Genomic DNA, 22,247 nt, shown 5'->3' with positions numbered 1-22,247 from the left:
CATATACACAGCCACTGCTCTGCCTTCTTTTGGGCCCAACGCACAAACCACCGAGTAGGTAAAATACAATGTTATCCATTCCGTTCCACTGCCATATTCACTCAGCCAGCCCTAAGCTTAGGTCTAACCCAGCTGCAGCACATTGGAGATTGGCCACATGTGGATTTGGTTACCTGTCCCCCTCTCCATATAACAAATATGGGGACCACTGAACCCAATATCAAAGTTCTCAAGGATTCCTAACCTTGGACAGCTGGTAACAATCTGCCAGACCTGAAAAATGCTTTAGATTCCAGCATTAAGGGCCAAAATGAACCTGGGAGTAAGTGAATTAAACGCCCATTGAGGTCGGTGGAACTGCACCCACTTACACCTAAGCTTACTTTGGTTCTTAGATACAGTCTCTTACTAAACTTTTAACAGAATTAATCAATGTTTTCAATCTGCCCCAGTTGAATCAAAAGCGTTCCGCTGAGAAATGTCTGCTGGCTCCCTGCACATTTAAATCTTCCTCCTCCCCAACATGACGGTGCTTAGAAAAGATAACAATGTCCATCGAAGAGTTAACCCTGGAGCAGGAGCCACATGCTAAAGATCTACGTTCAATGGAGGGAGAAGCAAGCCCTGAGGTCAGGCTCAGTCCTGAACAACCACAACTTCCATCGATTTCAAAATGAGTTGAGGACGCTGGGTCTTCCTGGGATCAGGCCCATGCATTGTAAAAGACTCGGATTCTGGGGGATGAACATGCAAGTTACGTATAGAAAATCCTGTTTGTGTCTACCACTGCTTTCTACTGGACAAAAACGGAGTTACATTACTGACCAGAATCAGACCTTCATGGAACAGAAATGGCATTGCTCTCAAGTGGCAGTAGCTTCCAAAGGCTACAAACCCTAACCCCACTACTCAAGCATGAATGATAGTTATGATCGTATTCCAAGAGACTTACCAGCTTCTGTGCTATGATGTTATAGTGACTGAAGGACTGGAGCAGGGCCACAAAACAGACTTTACAGCCAGCTGGGAAATAAGACAAGACACGTTATCCCTTCAGTGTTGTAAGCTCCCCACTATCAAGGCATTTGCAATGAAGAAGAGTCAGACAACCAAAAACCTATCAAAAAGAGCCCAAGGGGAGAAGACTCTCACCACCCGATGGAGTCGCTGGCTCAAATTTAATGTACGTTTATTTTAAACCTTTAAATAGATGATCGCTCCCCCATTTAAAGAAAACTTTGTTCAGTTAAAAAAATATATATTGCTTAAAAAAAGCCCATAAATTAGAAAGCCACTTATGTCTCCCCTCCCTGCTGCCATGGGAGCCCCAAGCATTCTCTACCGCTGGAGAATCTTTAAAATAAGGACTATGGGCCACACCAAGACATGGTCTCAGGAGCGGCGCCAGGGGTTTTGGTGCCCTTGGCGGGGGTCCTTCCACATTCCCAGTCGTCGTCATCAATTCTGCAGCGGGGGGGTGTCCTTCTGCGCTCCCGGTTTTCGGGGCACTTCGGCGGCGGGTCCCGGAGCGAGTGAAGGACCCGCCACAGAATTGCCACTGAAGACCCAGAGCGCGGAAGGACCAAGGGCGGCAAAATGCTGCTCTCCCAAATCCTGGAGCCCTAGGCAACTGCCTAGGTTGCCTAAATGGAAGCGCCGGCCCTGCATGGTCTTGTCTGATTAATTAATATCTCTTGGAGTATCAAAAGACTCTTTCATTTGGCTATCATGGGGCACGCACATGGTTTAGTCCTTGTCTTGACAGATTCACAAGTTTGGACATAACGATAAATGAGAAGTTTCAACAAAGAAGTCTCTTTTAAGAAAGTTACATACAGGTTTTGGAACATAAAGGCCCTGGCTGTTTGAGGAACATAACACACAGTATCCATCAGAAACACGGTCTTTGAGATTTGGGGCACATGGAATTAATTCGATGCGATTGCTTCTCCCCATTGGAGACTGTGGCTTAGTAAAGTGAGTTCAGTTGGGTCAGTTTAGCCTACAGTGAATGTTCAATGATGTCAGAAAGCCACCAAGCAGTCTGGCAGTTTCTGCTAGCCAGTGACATTCTACTCAAACCATACGGATGTGCTACCAATCAGGACTGAGGATCCCTGGCAGAGTTGCGGAGGCTGGACTGAGGTTCATTGGCAGAGTTTCTCTATCTGGATATTCCGATAGTACCCATTGTCAAAGTAGCTGACAAAGCACAGTAGCTCTGGGGTGGGTCTCAGGACTAACGGGAGGACAGGATTGTGGCGCATGGATGGAATACTGTGAGGGATTCCAGGACAGCAAACGGTGTTTGCTGCTCAGGAATGTAGTGCACTGGCAGAGCCGGGCCGGGGCACAGAACTACATTAAAAGGCAGTGCTGAGGATCAGAACTGAAGCCCATTAGAAACCCAGGATGGAAAGCCTGCACGGTGCATAGGTCAATATGCAGCTGTGTACATCCTTCACTTTCAAAAGCACTCAATATTTTACATTCAGTTCAAACAAATTAAGGGAAAGTTTGGCAAAATTCTTCCCTCAGGGACACCCCTGCAACCGCACTGAGTGCAACAGGGATACACAGGCATAACGGAGGACAGAATTTGATGCACCAACACCTATGGGCTAAACATCAATGCAGGTTCGGAAGGCTGGTTCCTGAGAGTCACATTATGTCACAATCCAAACCGATTTATCCAGGACTGCAGCTTTGCCAGGAGAGGTTTGGAAAAGTTCAGGGCTCCTCACAATAGTATTTAAAACAATCCAACTAGACAGGCCTGCTCTGCTGTAGCAGATGAGTCATTAGCAGGAGAGACACTATTACTCAACTTGCCATTTGGGCTGGGTTTTTGTTTGTTCTTTTTTAAACACAGTCATGGGTACCAGAAAGTTTGCTGATATTTGTAACATAATGTTCCTTTTACATTTCAAAACGTGTGGGTAGTGATTGAGCTTATGTTATATAGCAACTTCCAGACCTAACAAACCAGAGCGTTTTACAACATTCATTTAATTTCACATATCAGAGGGGTAGCCGTGTTAGTCTGGATCTGTAAAAAGCAACAGAGAGTCCTGTGGCACCTTTAAGACTAACAGATGTATTGGAGCATAAGCTTTCGAATATCCACTTCGTCAGATGCATGTCTGACGAAGTGGGTATTCTCCCACGAAAGCTGTTAGTCTTAAAGGTGCCACAGGACTCTCTGTTGCTATTTAATTTTACAACATCCCTACGTCTAAGTATGCTGTGCATTTTGCAGATGGTGAAGCTGAGCCACAGAGAGATGAAGTGACTTGCCCAAGATCACAGAGAAAGCCCAAAGGCAGAGGTCCAACTCCCAGTGTCCTGCTCAAATGATAAGAGGACACAGTCTCCCTAAAACCAAGCTCTATTCCATCGGCTATAGTTCATGTGTCGGCTGGATGATTCTACCAGAGCGACGCAAGTCACATCTTCTCTGCAGAGCTCCACGTTCTCACATACCTTTGAGATAAAAGGAGAGGAAGTGGTGCACCAGGAAGCTGCCATCTGTCTTGGTGTCGCGCAGCAATGTGAGCTTCCCCTGGAAAACAATGAGCAAAGAGCCTTCAAGAAAGGAGAGAGATGAGGGGGGATTTGAAAGCAGCCTTCAACTACCTGAAAGGGGGGTCCAAAGAGGATGGAGCTATCATCTGCTCCCACTGTTCTCAGTGGGAGCAGATGATAGAACAAGGAGCAATGGTCTCAAGTTGCAGTGCGGGAGGTCTAGGTTGGATATTAGGAAACACTATTTCACTAGGAGGGTGGTGAAGCACTGGAATGGGTTCCCTAGGGAGGTGGTGGAATCTCCATCCTTAGAGGTTTTTAAGGCCCGGCTTGACAAAGCCCTGGCTGGGATGATTTAGTTGGGGTTGGTCCTGCTTTGAGCAGGGGGTTGGACTAGATGACCTCCTGAGGTCCCTTCCAACCCTAATCTTCTATGATTCTAGGTGGCAAAATTAAAATGCTGATCCCCCTCCCCGCATCACAGCTACGAAGGCGGCAGAATCGACGTTGACCGAGGCACACAGCTATGGGGGGGTCTCCACTGCTATTTGTGACTGGTTACAGGGAAGAGTCACAGACTGGTCCTCAAGCTGCCTCTGTAGATTTGTCCCTTACAACGAGCACCAAACCCCTAGATTCAGGGAAGAGACTCAGGTCCCAGCTACCTCTATAAATTCTACCACGTTAGGAGAGCTAGGATTGGCTCCCAGCATGGATTGGTCTTGAAATATGAACAGGACCAAATGGTGGAAAGTGTTCCCAGATTGTGCTACAGCCCTGCCCAGTCCAAAGCTGTAGCAGGGTACAGAAATATGGTTCAAACACACTGCAGCTCTATCTGTGATTTGTTTTAAGGTTTTCTTCTGGCCCAGGACGGATGTAGCAGGCTGATTTCAGTTGGAACTCGAACACCTTGTTCATGCTGGCATCAGGCCCAGGATAAACATGTTTGTCACTAGCAGAGTTCTAGTCAGTTACCCTCATCAGTGTAGGCCCAATCTACACTACAAAAGTATAATGTTTGGACGCTGTGGCTAAGTCTACCCTAGACTCCTGCCCTCCAGAATTTCCTGCTGTTGTTACTCTGGTGCAACTCCACCGTTAGTAGCAATAGCAAGAACATTAGCGTAGGCAAGATGCAGGTGGCTGCTGAAGTTTTGACCACTGTGTGTAGTCTAACTATGCTCAGAGCAGGTCTAGACAACATGATGGTGAAACACTAGATACCAGTCTACCACTGGTTGTAGCAGTAGTGAAAAAATGTTGGGGGGGAAAGAGGGGACTGTAGCACAAATTTCCATCACTGGGACAAGCGGATCTAGGCCCTTCCCCTCAACTGAGTGGGAGGAGCCATTGGACCCAGGCCACAACTCAATACAGGGGACAACAAATAAATACAGGAACAGGAATAAGGTTGAAAATTAGGGATCCAGAGGAGGACACCGAGCAGAGAACCCCAGATAGTGGACACTGCCCAGAGGTATTCTGCCTAGAGGCGTGATCAGGTAAGTAGGGCCCTTCCAATTTCACGGCATAAAAAGTGCGTCAGGGACCGTGAAATAAGCCCTTCCCCGTGAAATCCGATGTCCCCTTGTTCCTAGGAGAAACCCAGCAAAGGGGGCTCCTAGCTCCAACTGGGCAGGGGAGGGACAAGTCCTGTCCCTCCCCTGCACACTGCTCTGGCGGTGGGGGGAGACCAGACCCACCTCCGGGTGCCTCCCCCTGCTGCAGGACGCTCTCTCAGACTGGGCAGCAGCTTGAGGTTCCTGCAGCTGGAGGAAGCTTGTGGAGTTGTGTCCAATCTTCCCTGTGCTGCTGAGAGCGCCCCAGCAAGGGACTCCTAGCTGCTACTCCGGGCAGGGCTGGGGCATGACAGGACTTGCTCTTTCCCTGCAGGGCTGCTCTTGGATCTCTCTCCCGGCTGCAGATAGGAAGCAAGTGGGGAGAAGGGGGTGCGGAGCTATTCCCCTCCCTTTGCAGCTGCCTGGGGAGGGGACATCGTACATTTGCAAGTGCTAATATACCATTGGAAAAACTTGATCACCCAAAGCTGCATGAGTTCATTCAACGGAATGTACAAAATGCCGGTTGCTTACCAAGTGCGAATAAGCTACGACACAACTACCTTCCAAAGGTTTTTGCTACACATTTTGAGGAGATAAATTCTCAAATTCACTCGTGTGTCTTTTGCAATTATTTCGGATGAGTCCACAGATGAACACGACAACCATGTACTGCATGTTCTGTTTGATTTTATTTCTGGCAAGGCCGAAGATGTACAGACAGGAAAGCTAACAATAGTGCTCACCGACTGCTGTTAACTACACGACAGTTTCTCAAGTGATAATTAAAACCATTTCAAAGTACAGTGCAAACTTTGACAAAGTATCTGCTTTCATAAGTGACAATGCAACTTACATGACGAAATCTTTCAAATCGGTTCTCCAAGGTCTAAGGCCAAATGGGCACGTATAATTTCTCTTGTCAATGAGCTGTAGAGATGTGAGTTTGGTAAAGCTGATAAACTGGTCAGCTACGTTAAAAAGATCTTCAAACACTGCCCTAGCTGCAAACTTCGATACAGGCAGCACATTGCAAACACGACTGAAATTGGGGAACAAAAAACTGCACTTCCCCCAGAGCCAGTAATGACGTGTTGGAATTCCTGGTTTGGGGCTGTACAATACCATGCAATTCACCTGAAGTACTGCTCAGAGTTTGTCTCTGAAGAGCTGACACCGAAAACGCAAGTTTTAACAGAACTCTCAACCCTTCTAAATGATGCTCAGCTGAATGAAGAAGTTCAGTTTGTTGCCAAAAATGCCACAGGACTCATGGACTTAATCACTTGGTTTGAATCTCGACATGTCACGACCCACCAAGCGTACAACAAAGAAATGGACGTATGGTTCTGGGCTGAACCACAGTCAAACGAAAAATCACTTTGAAATGCTGAGTTCAATGCCAGTGCTCAGCAGGTGTTTTCTTGCATGGCAAAGAAACTCAGACAATACTACTGCTATGGAGAAGAGACAAGCGACGTAGCAAAAATGTCTCAAAAATTTCAACAACCTGCAGCCGTGTTCCTAAAAGCGGTGTGTATTTTTGACCCTGCACAAATGCACCTGTTGATGGTGGATTTAACCTCGCTTAATGCAATTCCTGGCTTTGATAAGAATTGTAGGCTGGAGATGCCTGCTCACAAAAATATTGCGAAAGAAGCGAACTGTAGTCTACCTGTGCTACAGTTTTGGAACCCGGTGGAAGGCAGAATCCCCCATCTTGCAAGGCTAGCTCGGTGCTGTCTGACATTTCCAACGAACTCTGTGGATGCAGAGAGAGTCGTGTCTAAACACAGCTCAGAGATAGGGAATGAAGAAAGACATGGTCGCTGGATGCTCCATGCTGACATTCAACTAATGACATTTGAAACCAGAACTCCCCCCCCTCCCTTGTTTTTGTTAATTTAAAGCTGTGGTTCACAAGTTTGAGATGACTACCCTACAAAACGGTCTCAGATGCCCGTATCTACCAATCAGGGAGCTGAGCCCTGAGTGTTATTTGCTGCTGTGAAGTGTCCATCGATAAATCCTGTCAGGTTCACATGACTTTTATCTTATTGAAACAAGCCAATAATTGCATCTTGAAGGGGGGGCACATCCTGTCCAGTGACCACTCCCGCTACAGCTGCAGAGCGATGGGGGCAAGAAGTGGGGGGCAGAGGGTGTGGAGCTTTCTGCAGTCGGGAGAGGTTCCCAAGAGCAGCCGTGCACAGGAAGAGCAAGACTTGTTCCCCCAAGCTGGCCAGAACTAGCAGCTAGGAGCCCCTGGCTGGGACGCTCCCAGCAGCACGAGGGAGATCAGACCCACCTCCACCTCCAGGAACCTCCTGCGGCTGCAGGAAGCTCTGCGGTTGCTGCCTTCAGAGTCCAGCTCTGAAGGCAGCACAGAAGCGAGGGTGGAAATCCCATGATCACCCTACAACAGGTTTGCGACACCCCCCACACACATACACAATCCCCTTTTGGGTCGGGACCCCCCCATGGTTACAACACGGTGAAATTTCAGATTTAAACAACTGAAAACATGAAATTTACCAATTTTCCAATCCTCTGGCCGGGAAATTGACCATAATGGACCTGAATTTGGTAGGGCCCTACAGATAAGGGACCGAAAATAGACCCCACAGTTGCAGAGCAACACCCCAGTCCAGTTTCCTCCTCCCGGTACAAGGGATGCCCATTTTGGCCAGCACCAGGAGGAGGTTGACAAAGAGGACTTGCGATTTTGTGGGGCTCTGGATGGGGTGTGCATAAATGGGGAGGTGCAAACCAAACTTCATTAAAAGGCTTTGGAGGAGCTGGAAGAGGGCTGCAGCGTGACAAGCTCTATATAGATGGCTGCCAGGGTCTCCCTCTTGCCGCAAAAGGGACAGGTGTCAGGGACAGTTTATGAACCATGCCAGCTACACACCCGTGCTTACGGCTCCACGTAAGAGCAGCCAACTAATACCCCCAGCAGTGTGTGGAACCAGAGTGAGAACAGACTGACTCACTGGGGTTCCTTGCCCTCCTCAGGTGGCAGCAGGTCCTGTTACCTGATGTCAGGGCAGGACACGAGGGCGAGGCAGTGGATGGTATGAAGCATGAACTTGTACAGATGTTCTCCAGGTGCAGTTTGGAGGTGGACCAGCTGGATGTCACTCAGATGATCAGGGATCACCCTCCCACAGGACCCACTCAAGGAAAGCGAGAGAACAGGGAGCAAGGGGGGAAAGTGCAGCGTGGACAAGACTTGTGTTAGAGCAGGGCAGTACCCTGCCTATTATTACCTGGTTCAGTCATGCCTAGGTGGTTGCAATCAAGCCATCTTATGATCATGTAATGACCCTGTTCTGTTACAGGGCTATAGCATGGTCCCATTTACACAGACAATCAAATCCTCTTTTAACATGGCATAAGCATTTCCATGTTATAATATGATGCCCTAGTAACATAACTGTAGAAATGAGCTAACCAGGGGGAAGACACGGAGCAACATGCACCACAGTTTGGCTAGAACAGTTCCAGATAAATCCTCCAACTACAATGATGAAGGAAAACAGGATTAGAATTCAGATTAAACAACTGGTTTTGTAGCCTGTCTTTCAGCACGCTGTGCAATATGCCACAGGTCTTTTCCCACGAATAACACACACTTAGGCTATGTCTACACTGGCAGAGTTTTTTTGCCAAGAGCTTAATCGCTGATAAAAAAAGCGCTTAAAGAAAACCACTGCTGTGTTTCACATTGTCTTCCACTGGAGGCATAGCGTGTTCACACTTGCAGCACTTGCATCACCAATGAGAGCAGTGCACTGCGGGTAACTATCCCACAGTGCAGCTCTCCCCCTTCTGCCGCTAGGTCTTGTGGGAAGGCGGAGGGGATTGCGGCGTATCATGGGTCTAGGCTTAATGCCCTGTGATGCACTGCTTTCCGTCCCAGCATTCCATGTGCTTCCGTCTTCAGTTTGCAGCATTTTTCAATGTCCCTTGCTTTCTGCTTTCCCTGCCACATCTATCTGCAGGAATGTATCCTGCAATGCTCTCCACTGCTCTGCTAACTCTCACTAGCACATCATGAGCGGCAGTGGAGTTAATCTTGAAGCTACAAAGGCAACAGCAGTCACAGTTGCTTGACGCGGTGTCCCGACATGGAAAGCAGCAACATTAGATTGCTTTTGGCATCCATGGAGGAGCTGAACAGAGTGGAATGTCGCTCTTGGGCTCGGGAAGCTAGCACAGAGTGGTGGGATCACATCATTATGCAAGTCTGGGAGGACAAGCAGGGGCTGCAGAACGGTTGGATGCGGAAAGCCATCTTCCTGGAACCGTGTGCTGAGCTCGCCCCAGCCCTGCGGCGCAAGGACACCGGAATGAGAGCTGCCCTCTCGGTGGAGAAGTGCATGGCGATCGCAGTGTGGAAGCTGGTGACTCCAGACTGCTACTGGTCGGTTGCGAACCAGTTGGGAGCGGGGAAGTCGACCATTGGGGCTGTGTTAACGCACGTGTGCAAGGCCATTAATCGCATCTTGCTGCGAAAGATCATGACTCTTGGCAATGTGTGTGAGATTGTGGATAGCTTTGCAGAAATGGGTTTCCCTAACTGCAGAGGCAATAGATGGCATGAATATTCCGATTCTGGCACCGGACCATCTTGCAACCAAGTACATCAATCAGAAGGGTACTTCTCCATGGTTTTGCAAGCGCTTGTGGATCCACGTGAGCATTTCACTGACATTAATGCGGGGTGGTCCAGAAGAGTGCATGATGCACGTATCTTTAGGAACACTGGCCTGTATAGAAAGATGCAAGCAGGGACTTTCTTTCCAGACCAGAAGATCACCGTAGGGGAAGCTGAAATGCCCATAGTGATCCTGGGAGACCCAGCGTACCCCTTAATGCCATGGCTCATGAAGCCATACACGGGAAATCTAGATATCAGTAAGGAGCAGTTCAACAACAGGCTGAGTAGGTGCAGAATGAACCTTGAATGTGCATTTGGCCGACTAAAGGTGCACTGGCAATGCCTATATGGCAGGTTAGACCTGAATAAGGAAAATATTCCCATGGTTATAGCCAAGTGTTGTACGCTGCATAATATTTGTGAAGGAAAGGGTGAACCGTGTACTCAGGGGTGGACTGCCAAGGCAGAACGCCTGGCTGTTGATTTTGAGCAGCCAGATACCAGGGCTATTAGAGGGGTGCAACGTGGAGCAATAAGAATCAGGGATGCCTTGAGGCCACTCTTTGAAGATGAAAACCAGTATTGTTTGTTGCTATGTTTGGGTACTGCAACAGTTAATTACACTTGGTATGCTAGGAAGCAGTTGTGATTGTTAAGGCCTAGGATTCAATGTAAGGAACTAATAAAAGTGCCTGTTGATTTGCAGGTGCCATGGTATCATACCAATGGTCCATCCAGCCCAGTATTCTGTCTTCTGACAGTGGCCTATGCCAGGTTCTTCAGAGGGGATGAACAGACCAGGTAATAGTCAAGTGATCCATCTCCTGTCACCCATTCCCGCCTTCTGGCAAACAGAGGCTAGGGACACTTCAGAACATGGTTTGGAAATGGGTCACGGCCCCTCTCAGAGAACCTTGTGCCACAGGCTGGGGGAGCTCTGCCTTTCCAAGGGGCATGTTTAGACCAGACCTCCAGTCACAGGGAAACACATGGGGGAGGCAGAGGGGAATGGGGCGGCAAAGGGGTATGCGGGGGACATGCGTTCCAGGGGAAGCAAAACGGGGGGGGGGGGGGGTCATCCAGCCAACCAGGGGACCCAAAGCCTCAGGGATGGGGCAGACCAGGGATAAGGGGGGCATCCAGCAGCACCAAGGGGGTGTCAGAGTCATCTGGGGTAGGGGTTCCCAAACTGTGGGCCACAACACTGTCCCAGGTTGTCCACCATGGGTGGAGTTGGGAGGAGCATGGGGTCCCTCCAACCCTCACCCCAACTGTATACGTTCGCAGAGTGGCAGCCAGTGATGGCCGCCACCCAGAGCTGGAGGAGCCCTGCACCCCCATGGGTCGCAGAGGGAAAAGTGGAGCCACCGAGTGATAGTGAGGAAAAGGGGCCCTGACAGGTGGCAGCTCCCAGGGCAGCTGGAGGATTCGTGGCCATTCCCCACAAACGATGGCTGTCAGACCCCTTGTAGTATTGGTCCAGTGGCCCCTCCAGGGACCGGGGCTCGGCAGTGCCGCCCTGTTTCTGCCTGGACAACGCCATCATCCGGACCGTCAAGATAACGGGCAGGTCTGGCCCGAGCGCCTGCCTCTGCCTGGCACTGGCTGCCCCGGAGCCCCTCTCTCGTTCCCGGGCACGGGGTGCCGGTGAGACGTGCTAGGGTGCTGGCTGGGCGACAGGGCTGCCAGGTGACCAGCTCAAGGCACTCGGCGGTGGCTGGCTGTGGCACCTGCCTGGCCCCTTCAGCCTCTGGCTGGCCCCGGTCCCAGCTGAGGCGAGGGCCACGCACGCCCCACGGCGCCCCTCTCTCTCCCTGAGGGACCACAGCGCCCATGGCAGCTGTACGGGTGGGCCTCGGGGGCAAAGTCTGGGAACCCCTGGGACCTGCAGCCCCGAGGGGAGGCGGAGCTGGGGATCGTCCGTCTGCCTGGCCAGGGGACCTGGGGAGGAGGCACAGCCACCGCCAAGCCCGCACAGAGACCCCTCAAGGCAGCTAGTGCCACCCAGGCGCCACGCCCCCCTTTGGCCCGAGTGGGCACAGCAGGTCTGGCGGAGACTACAGTTCCCAGCATCCAACGCTCCCCGAGCGGGCAGGGCGGCCGCGCTATAACCGCAGAACCCGAGCGGCACGGCCCAGGCAGACTACAGCTCCCGGCATGCAACACTCCTCCCTGAGCGGAGGGGCAGAGAGGGGACTACAGCTCCCAGCAGGCGCTACTCATCCGTGACCGAGCGGTGCATTCTGGGAGTCGTAGTCCCGATCGGGCCCCCCACATCCCGTCAGGACAGTGGCGGGCGGCAGCCAGGACCGAGCCCCTCCTCACCTGCTCGGGCCTCTCCGGGGAAGCGTTCAGCAGCTCGTTCAGCTCCGCGAACATTCTGCTCCAGGCTTTCTGCTCCGCCTCTCCCTTCGCCACAGCCCGTACGGTGCCCGCCGAGGGACCCGCAAGGCCGTTCAGAAGCCGCGCGCCGGCTCGTGCTGCTGACCCTGCAGAATGTAATACGCATGCGCCTCTCTCTCGCCCCGCCCTCTCGAACTCCGGGCTGTGCTGCTGCAGCCTCCGTGACTGTCCCACGTGGGGCGACAGTTGCCCTCACGGCCCCAGCGACTCCACCCCCCCACGTGGGGTGACAATTCCCCTCACGACCCCCCGTGACAGCCCCGCGTGGGGCGACAGTTCCCCTCGCGACCCCCCGTGACAGCCCCGGGTGGGGCGACAGTTCCCCTCACGACCCCCCGTGACAGCCCCGGGTGGGGCGACAGTTCCCCTCGCGACCCCCCGTGACAGCCCCGCGTGGGGCGACAGTTCCCCTCACGGCCCCACGTGACAGCCCCGCGTGGGGCGACAGTTCCCCTCACGACTCCCCGTGACAGCCCCGCGTGGGGTGACAATTCCCCTCAGACCACCGCACGTGTGGTCATAAGAACGGCCATACTGGGTCAGACCAATGGTCCATCTAGCCCAGTATCCTGTTGGCTGACAGTGGCCAATGTCAGGTGCCCCACAGGGTACAGTTTCTCTGATGCCTATTATATAGAATAGAATAGAATATCAAGGTTGGAAGGGACCTCAGGAAATCATCTAGTCCAACCCCCTGCTCAAAGCAGGACAAATCCCCAGAGAAGGTGTTTTTTTTTTACCCCAGTTCCCTAAATGGCTCCCTCACAACCCTGAGTTTAGCAGGCCAATGCTCAAACCATATCCTCATTTAATACTAGGCCCTCTAGTTCACCGATCTTATTTAGACTTCTAGCCTTTGTATGTAAGCACTTTAAAAACTTGTCACTTTTTAGCTGTCTGCCATTACATGATGTAATTGAATGGGTCTTTTTTTCATTTAACTGTTTCTTATCAGATCCTACCTGTATTTTATCATCTTCCATCTTCTCCTCTTTACTAGGACATAGATAATCTCCATTAATAGATCCTCCCCTAAGGGATGTCTCTGTCTGAACCACGTGCTCCTTTGCACCTGTTGGCTTTCCCCCAGCCCTTAGTTTCAAAACTGCTCTACAACTTTTTTAATTTTAAGTGCCAGCAACGTGATTCCATTTTGGTTTAGGTGGAGCCCATCCTTCCTGTATAGGCTCCCCCTTTCCCAAAAGTTTCTCCAGTTCCTAATAAATCTAAACCCCTCCTCCCTACACCATCATCTCATCCATGTATTGAGACCCTGCAGTTCTGCCTGTCTAAGTGGCCCTGCGTGTGGAACTGGAAGCATTTCAGAGAATAAAGAAGAACAGGAGTACTTGTGGCACCTTAGAGACTAACAAATTTATTAGAGCATAAGCTTTCGTGGACTACAGCCCACTTCTTCGGATGCATATAGAATGGAACATATAATGAGGTGACCATCGCTTATTAGCACAGTAGTGTCCAGGAAATGGACCGCTTGTGTGGATTGATCTAGGCTGAGGTTGATGGTGGGATGGAAATTATTGAAATCATGGTAAGATCTCTATCAAGCATTCTTAAAACTACAATACCCACCTGCTGAAGTGAAAAAACAGATTGACAGAGCCAGACGAGTACCCAGAAGTCACCTCCTACAAGACAGGCCCAACAAAGAAAATAACAGAACACCACTAGCTGTCACCTTCAGCCCCCAACTAAAACCTCTCCAGCGCATCATCAGAGATCTACAACCTATCCTGAAAGATGATCCTTTACTCTCACAGATCTTGGGAGACAGACCTGTCCTCGCTTACAGACAACCCCCCAACCTAAAGCAAATACTCACCAGCAACCACACATCACTGAACAAAACCACTAACCCAGGAACCTATCCTTGTAACAAACCCCGATGCCAACTCTGTCCACATATCTATTCAAGTGACATCTTCATAGGACCTCATCACATCAGCCATACCATCAGGGGCTCATTCACCTGCACATCTACCAATGTGATATATGCCATCATGTGCCAGCAATGCCCCTCTGCCATGTACATTGGCCAAACCGGACAGTCTCTACGCAAAAGAATTAATGGACACAAATCTGACATCAGGAATCAAAATACTCAAAAACCAGTGGGAGAACACTTTAACCTGTCTGGTCATTCAGTGACAGACTTGCGGGTGGCTATATTACAACAGAAAAACTTCAAAAACAGACTCCAAAGAGAGACTGCAGAGCTAGAATTGATATGCAAACTAGACACAATCAACTCCGGTTTGAATAAGGACTGGGAATGGCTGAGCCATTACAAACATTGACTCTATCTCCCCTTGTAAGTACTCTCACACTTCTTATCACACTGTCTGTACTCGGCTAGCTTGATTATCACTTCAAAAGTTTTTTTTTTCTCTTAATTAATTGGCCTCTCAGAGTTGGTAAGACAACTCCCACCTGTTTATGCTCTCTGTATGTGTGTATATATATCTCCTCATTATATGTTCCATTCTATATGCATCCGAAGAAGTGGGCTGTAGTCCACGAAAGCTTATGCTCTAATAAATTTGTTAGTCTCTAAGGTGCCACAAGTACTCCTGTTCTTCTTTTTGCGGATACAGACTAACACGGCTGTTACTCTGAAACATTTCAGAGAATGCGACCATGGAGGTCTTGGACTTCAATCTCTTACCTAGCAGCCTACATTTGGCCTCCAGGACCTCTCTCCTATCCTTCCCTATGTCATTGGTACCTACATAGTGTCATAGTGGTTAAATATCTCTTAGGCATCTTAACATTTCTGAAATTAACTTTTCAAGATCACCGGGTGGGATATATTCTGAGGGGCTTTGCCAATGGAATACATCCTTCTTTATGGTCCACTAGAGTCTGATGATTTTCAGAGCAATACATAGAAGTTATATGTTTATTCAAGCTTTTAATTAATCACTAATTCCCCTCACGACCCCCGCAACTGCCCCACGTGGGGTGACAATTCCCCTCATGGCCTCCCATGACAGCCCCACGTGGCGCTAATCTATTAGAGTTCTTTGAAGGGGTCAACAAACATGTGGACAAGGGGGATCCAGTGGGTATAGTGTACTTAGATTTCCAGAAAGCCTTTGACAAGGTCCCTCACCAAAGGCTCTTATGTAAATTAAGCTGTCATGGGATAATTTAATTTAATTTAATAATGGAGATATCCCATCTCCTAGAACTGGAAGGGACCTTGAAAGGTCATCAAGTCCAGCCCCCTGCCTTCACTAGCAGGACCAAGTACTGATTTTGCCCCAGATCCCTAAGTAGCCCCCTCAAGGATTGAACTCACAACCCTGGGTTTAGCAGGCCAATGCTCAAACCACTGAGCTATCCCTCCCCCATAAAACAGAAGGTCCTTTCATGGATTGATAACTGATTAAAAGACAGGGAACAAAGGGTAGAAATTAATGGTAAATTCTCAGAATGGAGAGGGGTAACTAGTGGTGTTCCCCAAAGGTCAGTCCTAGGACCAATCCTATTCAACTTATTCATAAATGATCTGGAGAAAGGGGTAAACAGTGAGGTGGCAAAGTTTGCAGATGATACTAAACTGCTCAAGATAGTTAAGACCAAAGTAGACTGTGAAGAACTTAAAAAAGATCTCACAAAACTAAGTGATTGGGCAACAAAATGGCAAATGAAATTTATTGTGGATAAATGTAAAGTAATGCACATTGGAAAAAATAACCCCAACTATACATACAATATGATGGGGGCTAATTTAGCTACAACGAATCAGGAAAAAGATCTTGGTGTCATCGTGGATAGTTCTCTGAAGACGTCCATACAGTGTGCAGACACGGTCAAAAAAGCAAACAGGATGTTAGGAATCATTAAAAAGGGGATAGAGAATAAGACTGAGAATATATTATTGCCCTTATATAAATCAATGGTAGGCCCACATCTTGAATACTGCATACAGATGTGGTCTCCTCATCTCAAAAAAGATATACTGGCACTAGAAAAGGTTCAGAGAAGGGCAATTAAAATTATTAGGGGTTTGGAACAGGTCCCATATGAGGAGAGATTAAAGAGGCTAGGACTTTTCAGCTTGGAAAAGAGGAGACTAAGGGGGGATATGATAGAGGTATATAAAATCATGAGTGATGTGGAGAAAGTAGATAAGGAAAAGTTATTTACTTATTCCCATAATACAAGAACTAGGGGTCACCAAATGAAATTAATAGGCAGCAGGTTTAAAACAAATAAAAGGAAGTTCTTCTTCACGCAGCGCACAGTCAACTTGTGGAACTCCTTACCTGAGGAGATTGTGAAGGCTAGGACTATAACAGCGTTTAAAAGAGAACTGGATAAATTCATGGAGGTTAAGTCCATTAATGGCTATTAGCCAGGATGGGTAAGGAAGGGTGTCCCTAGACTCTGTTAGTCAGAGGATGGAGATGGATAGCAGGAGAGAAACATTTGATCATTACCTGTTAGGTTCACTCCCTCTGGGGCACCTGGCATTGGCCACTGTTGGTAGACAGGATACTAGGCTAGATGGACCTTTGGTCTGACCCAGTACGGCCGTTCTTATGTTATGTTCTTATAATTCCCCTTACGACCGCCGCAACCGCCCCACATGGGGCAACAATTCCTGTCACAGTCCCCAATAACAGGGTGAGACCTCTAGCTGCACAGCAATAAGAATAACAACATGGGGGGTCCAGAACTCAGGACAGAGCTGAAGAGGGCCCAGCACAGATCACTCCAAATAGAGCTTTGGAAAGTCAGGGTATGTGGGTAAATGTTCCCATTTCTGCCTCCCATCTCCTCTCCCTTCTTCCTCCTGCCAGCACCCTTCTTCAGGACTAATCCCAGCTATCATGAGGCATCCTTGTCCCTACAGAGTCCCAGGTGCCACCCCACTATGGAGAGCACTATCGGACCTGTTGCCTTTTGAATAGATTCCCTCCTCACATTTTGGGGTTTGTTGCTGTGCTAAACCAGTGACAATACAACTGTTAAAACTGTTGCCCCAAGCCCTCCTTCCACTTCCAGCTTATTTGTTATACTGACAACCCATCAAACCTTATAAATATCAAAAGTGGAGGCATACGGAATGCACAGGGTCACGATGCAGCATAGAATCAAGTTGCTACCTTGAAAGCAAAACAATGAATAAAGGCAATGCATGACAATACTAAGCAACTTGATCTCATGGCTTTCATTATAATTCCCAAGAGTTCGGCAGGGAATCGGAACTAAAAGCATGGGGCTCCTTCATGTCTTGGATATGTGGGAGGGCTAAGCAGACATATGTAGATTACCTCCCTGGATTTCCCAGCTCAGGGAATTGAGGTGCCTGACAGACATATTCCAATCTCCTAGGATATTAACACATCCAAAATATGTCGTTGCAAACAGAGCAGACCCCCTCACATCCTAAATACAGGGGTTTTCTCATACTAGATAACTCCGTCATTGCTGATCAGTCCTCCAGGCTGCTAGGTAAAGCCACGTTAAAGCCATAGGAGGTTATGGGTGTTGTGAGGCTAGGAAATGTTAACAAGGGAGCAGTTTGGTGCAGGTGGGATAGCAAGTGCTGAGAATAAGAAAAGAAACAGGCAAATTAACACTTTAACTCAGCTCAGGCTGTGGGGATAAATTCAGTCAATGTAATATTTGAGCAGCACTATGGCGTGACAAAGAAGCAGCGGGAAGGAATAATGGAAGGGAGCCGGCTTGCCAGGGGCTGAGTTTCACTGAAGCAATGTGGGAGCAAGACTCAGAATTTCCAACCCCGTGGGTCTCTGTGTGACAGCAGGTGGCGAAGAGGAAGCTGCACGACGTAGAGAGAAAACAGTGCAATGCCATTGTCAGTGACCCTGCTTCTTCCAGGGTCTCTATTCCTCACTGGTCTTTCCTCTGACCATGGCATAACCTCTGGCAATGTCCCTTTGGGGTCAACAGAGCCAGCTCTTTTCTACAGGCGAAGCAAACAATTGCCTAGGGAAGCAGAGCAGCTGGTTTCTGTTTGTTGTTTGAGTGTCAGCTGGGTGGGGTGGACGTTTGCCCTATTGCCCTATTTGCCTCTAATTTGCCTAAGGCAAGTGAGCAAAAGTACCCGAGCTGGTTACAGATACCAATGGTGCCGCTATTGATAAGTAAGTGCCACTCCCACGGATATCACTTGGGCCCACTGCTACTCCTTTTGATAGTACCCACTTGGACCCTCACAGTCACTGTCACCACCCTTTCTTTCCACCCCCTGTGGTTAATGGCACCGTACTCGCCATCAGAGGTCTCAAGACCCATGCTCACCTAAACACAGATGCTCCTGCTCAGGCACATTTTTTAAACATATTGGAGGTTCAGATTGTAACATGGCAAACAGCCACCCAGCAGGCTCAGGAAGGATTGGGAACATCCCTTACAAGCCTGACTGCTGTCTTGGCAAGAGTTGGGAATACCATGGCTGATGAAACTGCACCGGCAGACCCCCAGTTCTCTCTCCTCAATAGCTCACTGGGAGGCCACCTATTTCGCTGCATCAGGGAACAGAAAAGGAAAGCCCCCGCTGACTTGGTTGGGAGAAACATGAAAATGCCCTAGAACCCAGCAGGAGGCTGAGTGGACTTCAGGACTCCTAGGCCAGGAGAGTCCTTTGTTGATGGAGCATTGTCTGTGTAATCTAACACCCTGCTAGTAATGGTAGCCTAAGAGTTGTCCTTTAAAAGTGACATGCAAAGGGGAAAAAGTAGAGTGGGCAGCCTTTTCCCTTTCTTTATGATGGCTAAAGAAGGCCTGAAGCTGTTTTAAAGGGGTTTTCCTTCCTGGTTTTTGACATTAGACATTTCGGTGCTGTCTACTCTGTTTTTCCTGGAAGATTCTATGAAGAACTAGTAGGATTGTGACATCAGAGATACAACATAAACACAGACTAACACGGCTGCTACTCTGAAACATAAATAAAGCTGATTAACTGAGAAGAACATTGATTTGTATTCAGTCATTTTCAAACTCTTTGCTTTTTGTTTGTATAACTCCTATTTAACTCAATTATGAGATTAACAAAGATATATTTTACCTATGTGTTTATGATTCAGCAACCCATCTGCCTCCAATGAAGGGCTGAGAAAGCTCATAAACTTCATTTCCGAGACTTCCAATAAATCCCCCAGCAAAATCAGGAAAGGCAAAAACTTGGCACTTCTGATAAACAAGCAGAAAACCTTTTGGACTTTCATCATAAAGCAGAAAAAAATACCACAAATCCAATGTTTCTGCCTCCTTCTTCAGGTCACCTTTAAAATTAGCTTTCGAGCTTGGAAGCTGAGACGCCTGCCAATGTTCCACCAGGGGGCACCATGCCATTTTCCAGGGTAGATTGAAAAATTCCTGTGGAAGCGAGAAAGTGTGCTAAAAAGAGCAGGAGTCAGAGAGGAAGAGTCATTAGAGTGGGGGTTTCTGAGGATGGGAGACTCAGACGACCATTGTAGATAAAAGGGGCTCAACGTACACAGAAAGAAACGCTCTCCTCCTTGTTCCCTGTCACAGAAGTTTCTCATCTGCTCTCCTCCTCTAACACGTCCACTTCCCCCAGTGAATGACCCCATCATCATATATCCTGGTCTCCCTTGTGCCCACTCTCATCCCCTCTCTTATTCTCCCCTTAATCTCTTACTCATGGGGAGCTTTCTGCTCACAGTACAAACACCACTTTAGTTGCTCCCATCTTAAACCAGCCTTTGACTCCACTTGTCTCTCAAACTACCACCCCATCTCCCTTCTGCCTTTCAGCTCTAAGCTCCTTGAACGTGCTGTGTACAATGACTGTCTGGAATTCCTCTCCTGCAATTCAATCCTAGACCCTCTCCAATCCAGCTTCTGCCCCTTGCACTCCACCAAAAGTGCTCTTGCCCAAGTCTCTAATGAGCTCTTCTTAGCCCCAAAAAAAACAGAACATGTACCCCATCCTCATCCTGCTTCACCTTCAGCCACCTGTGGGTACATCTACACGGCAAACAAACAAAACCATAGCAGCAAGTCTCAGAGCCCAGGTTAACTGACGTAGGCTCATGCCGCAGGGCTAAAAATAGCAATGTAGACATTCAGGCTCAGGCTGGAGCCTGGGTTCCAAGACCCTTCCCCCTCACCGGATTTCAGAGACCAGGTTCCAGCCCAAGCCCAAATGGCTACCCTGCACTTTTTAGTCCCATAGTGTGAGCCCTGTGGGCCTAAAGCAGCTGATCCATGCTCTAAAACTCACTGCTGCAGTTCTTGAAATGTTGTCCGCCCTTGATTTCCATGACTCTGTCCTCTCCTGGCTCTCCTCCTCTCTAATTATTCCTTCAGCACGTCCTTTGGATGGTCCTCTTTACCCCCCTCCAACTTTTCTGTGCAGCTTCTACAGGGCTCTGTTCTTGGTCCCCCTCTCCTCTCCCTCTAGATCTTATCTTTTAATACTCTCATCTGCAAACACAAATGCAACTACCAGCTCTATGCAGAGGACTCACAGATCTACCGCTCTACAGAAGACCTGTTTCCTTCTCTGTCCAAACTAAAATCTTGGCTTGTCTCTGACATCTCCTTGTGGATGCCTAGTTGGCGTCAGCTTGAGCACAACAGGACTAAAACAGAACTCTTAATCTTCTTCCTCCCCTCCCACCCTCCACAAAAAAAAAATCCCATTCCCTCCTTGATTACTGTGGACAAACCCACCATCCTGCCTGCCTCTCAAGCCCATAACCTGGTTGTCATCTTCAAATTGGACAGCTCTCTAGGTCCTTACATCCAGGCTATGTCCAAATCTTGCTGATTATTTCTGCATAACATCTCTAAAATACAGCCTTCCTTATCCATCCGCACAGCTAAAACTCTCGTCCAGGTTCTCATCATCTCATATCCTGATTACTGCAACATCCTTTTCTCTGGCCTTGACAAATGCAAAATATTTCCCTTCTTGTATCTATTCAGAATGCTGCTACAAAGCTCATTTTCCTAGCCTGTTGCTTTGACCATGTCACCCCTCTCTTTGCATCCCTCCACTAGCTCCCCCTTCTTTATTGCATCAAACATAAGCTACTTAGCTTAACTTTCAAGGCCCTTCAGCGCCTATCCACATGCTATCTACCATCTTGCATTCACTACCAAAGGTCAACTCCCACCTCTGATCGGCCTCCATCAAATTTTCAAATATCTCTCATGCTGCCCCTCACACTTGGGATGGCCCCTCTGTAAATATCCACAAAGCTACCTCATTATCCTTCTGAAAATTCTGCCTTAAAACTCTCCTTTGCCATGATGCCTACAAAAAACTTGACAATGGTTAGGCCACTGGTGTGCTAAAAACACTGCCCTACCATAATGACCAATATTGTCTCATTGTCTCCTTGTATTCTCCTGTCTCCATCTGTTGTCTCTTGTCTCATGCTTAGATTGTCAGCTCTTTGGGGCAGGGACCACCTTTTTGTTATGTGTTTGTGCAGTGCCTAGCACAATGGGGTTCTGGTTCATGCATTAAGAAAAAGAAAGAAAGAAAGAAAGAAAGAAAGAAAGAAAGAAAGAAAGAAAGAAAGAAAGAAAGAAAGAAAGAAAGAAAGAAATCTGAGCAATATGCCGGAGTCCAGGTATTTCAGGGGAAAGGCAGAAGTAAAGGAAAGAGCTTTATCATCCAGACAGGCCAGAGCCACAGCCTCACTTCTGTCAGGGCTTATCCACACTTGGAAGATGCATCATGTTAGAATATGTGCTAACTAACAATGATGTAAAACAATGTAGACAAGACCTGTCATGCTTAAAATCCTCTTGGCTGGTTCCGAGGCTTAACCACGACCATCAAACACAGTGTTAAACAAGCACCGCTGGCCCTGTCTACCTGGAGCGTTTTCCAATTTGGGAGGGTTTGAATGAGGGATTGGCTCTAGGCCCATCTTTAGATCCAGGTGAGTATCACTTTAATATCTGAGACATCCCCTGTCAGGGGGAGGATGGAGCATCATGGTCTAATTGGTATTTCCCATCTCTAACTACTATGATCCTAACACGCTGTCTGACTATTTGTGCACCAGAGGGCAAAGGTCATTATGCTAATACGAGGCAAATGTTTCCCTTAGAGTCAG

General features: G+C 48.4%; 1 protein-coding gene across 2 annotated transcripts in view; it reads right to left on the bottom strand.

Annotated features, from left to right (window-relative positions):
* The window catches only part of ELP6 (elongator acetyltransferase complex subunit 6), a 39,907-nt gene extending 27,643 nt beyond the window's left edge, over nucleotides 1-12,264 (bottom strand). The window contains exons 1-3 of one of the 2 annotated variants that reach the window (XM_065582521.1): nucleotides 12,076-12,264; nucleotides 3,484-3,562; nucleotides 953-1,023 (exon numbers count right to left, since the gene is read on the bottom strand). In XM_065582521.1, the coding sequence (XP_065438593.1) occupies nucleotides 953-1,023; nucleotides 3,484-3,562; nucleotides 12,076-12,129 (204 nt within the window). In that variant the 5' untranslated portion in view covers nucleotides 12,130-12,264. The remainder of the gene's footprint in view (nucleotides 1-952; nucleotides 1,024-3,483; nucleotides 3,563-12,075) is intronic. The other variant, XM_065582522.1, reaches the window with a different exon arrangement.
* Between the last annotated feature and the right edge of the window lie 9,983 nt (nucleotides 12,265-22,247).

The sequence above is a fragment of the Chrysemys picta genome, chromosome 2 (genome assembly GCF_011386835.1).
Source record: "Chrysemys picta bellii isolate R12L10 chromosome 2, ASM1138683v2, whole genome shotgun sequence".
Classification (NCBI taxonomy): Eukaryota; Metazoa; Chordata; order Testudines; family Emydidae; genus Chrysemys; species Chrysemys picta.
The sequence above is the reverse complement of the archived record's forward strand: the minus strand, read 5'-3'. Positions and strand labels throughout refer to the sequence as shown.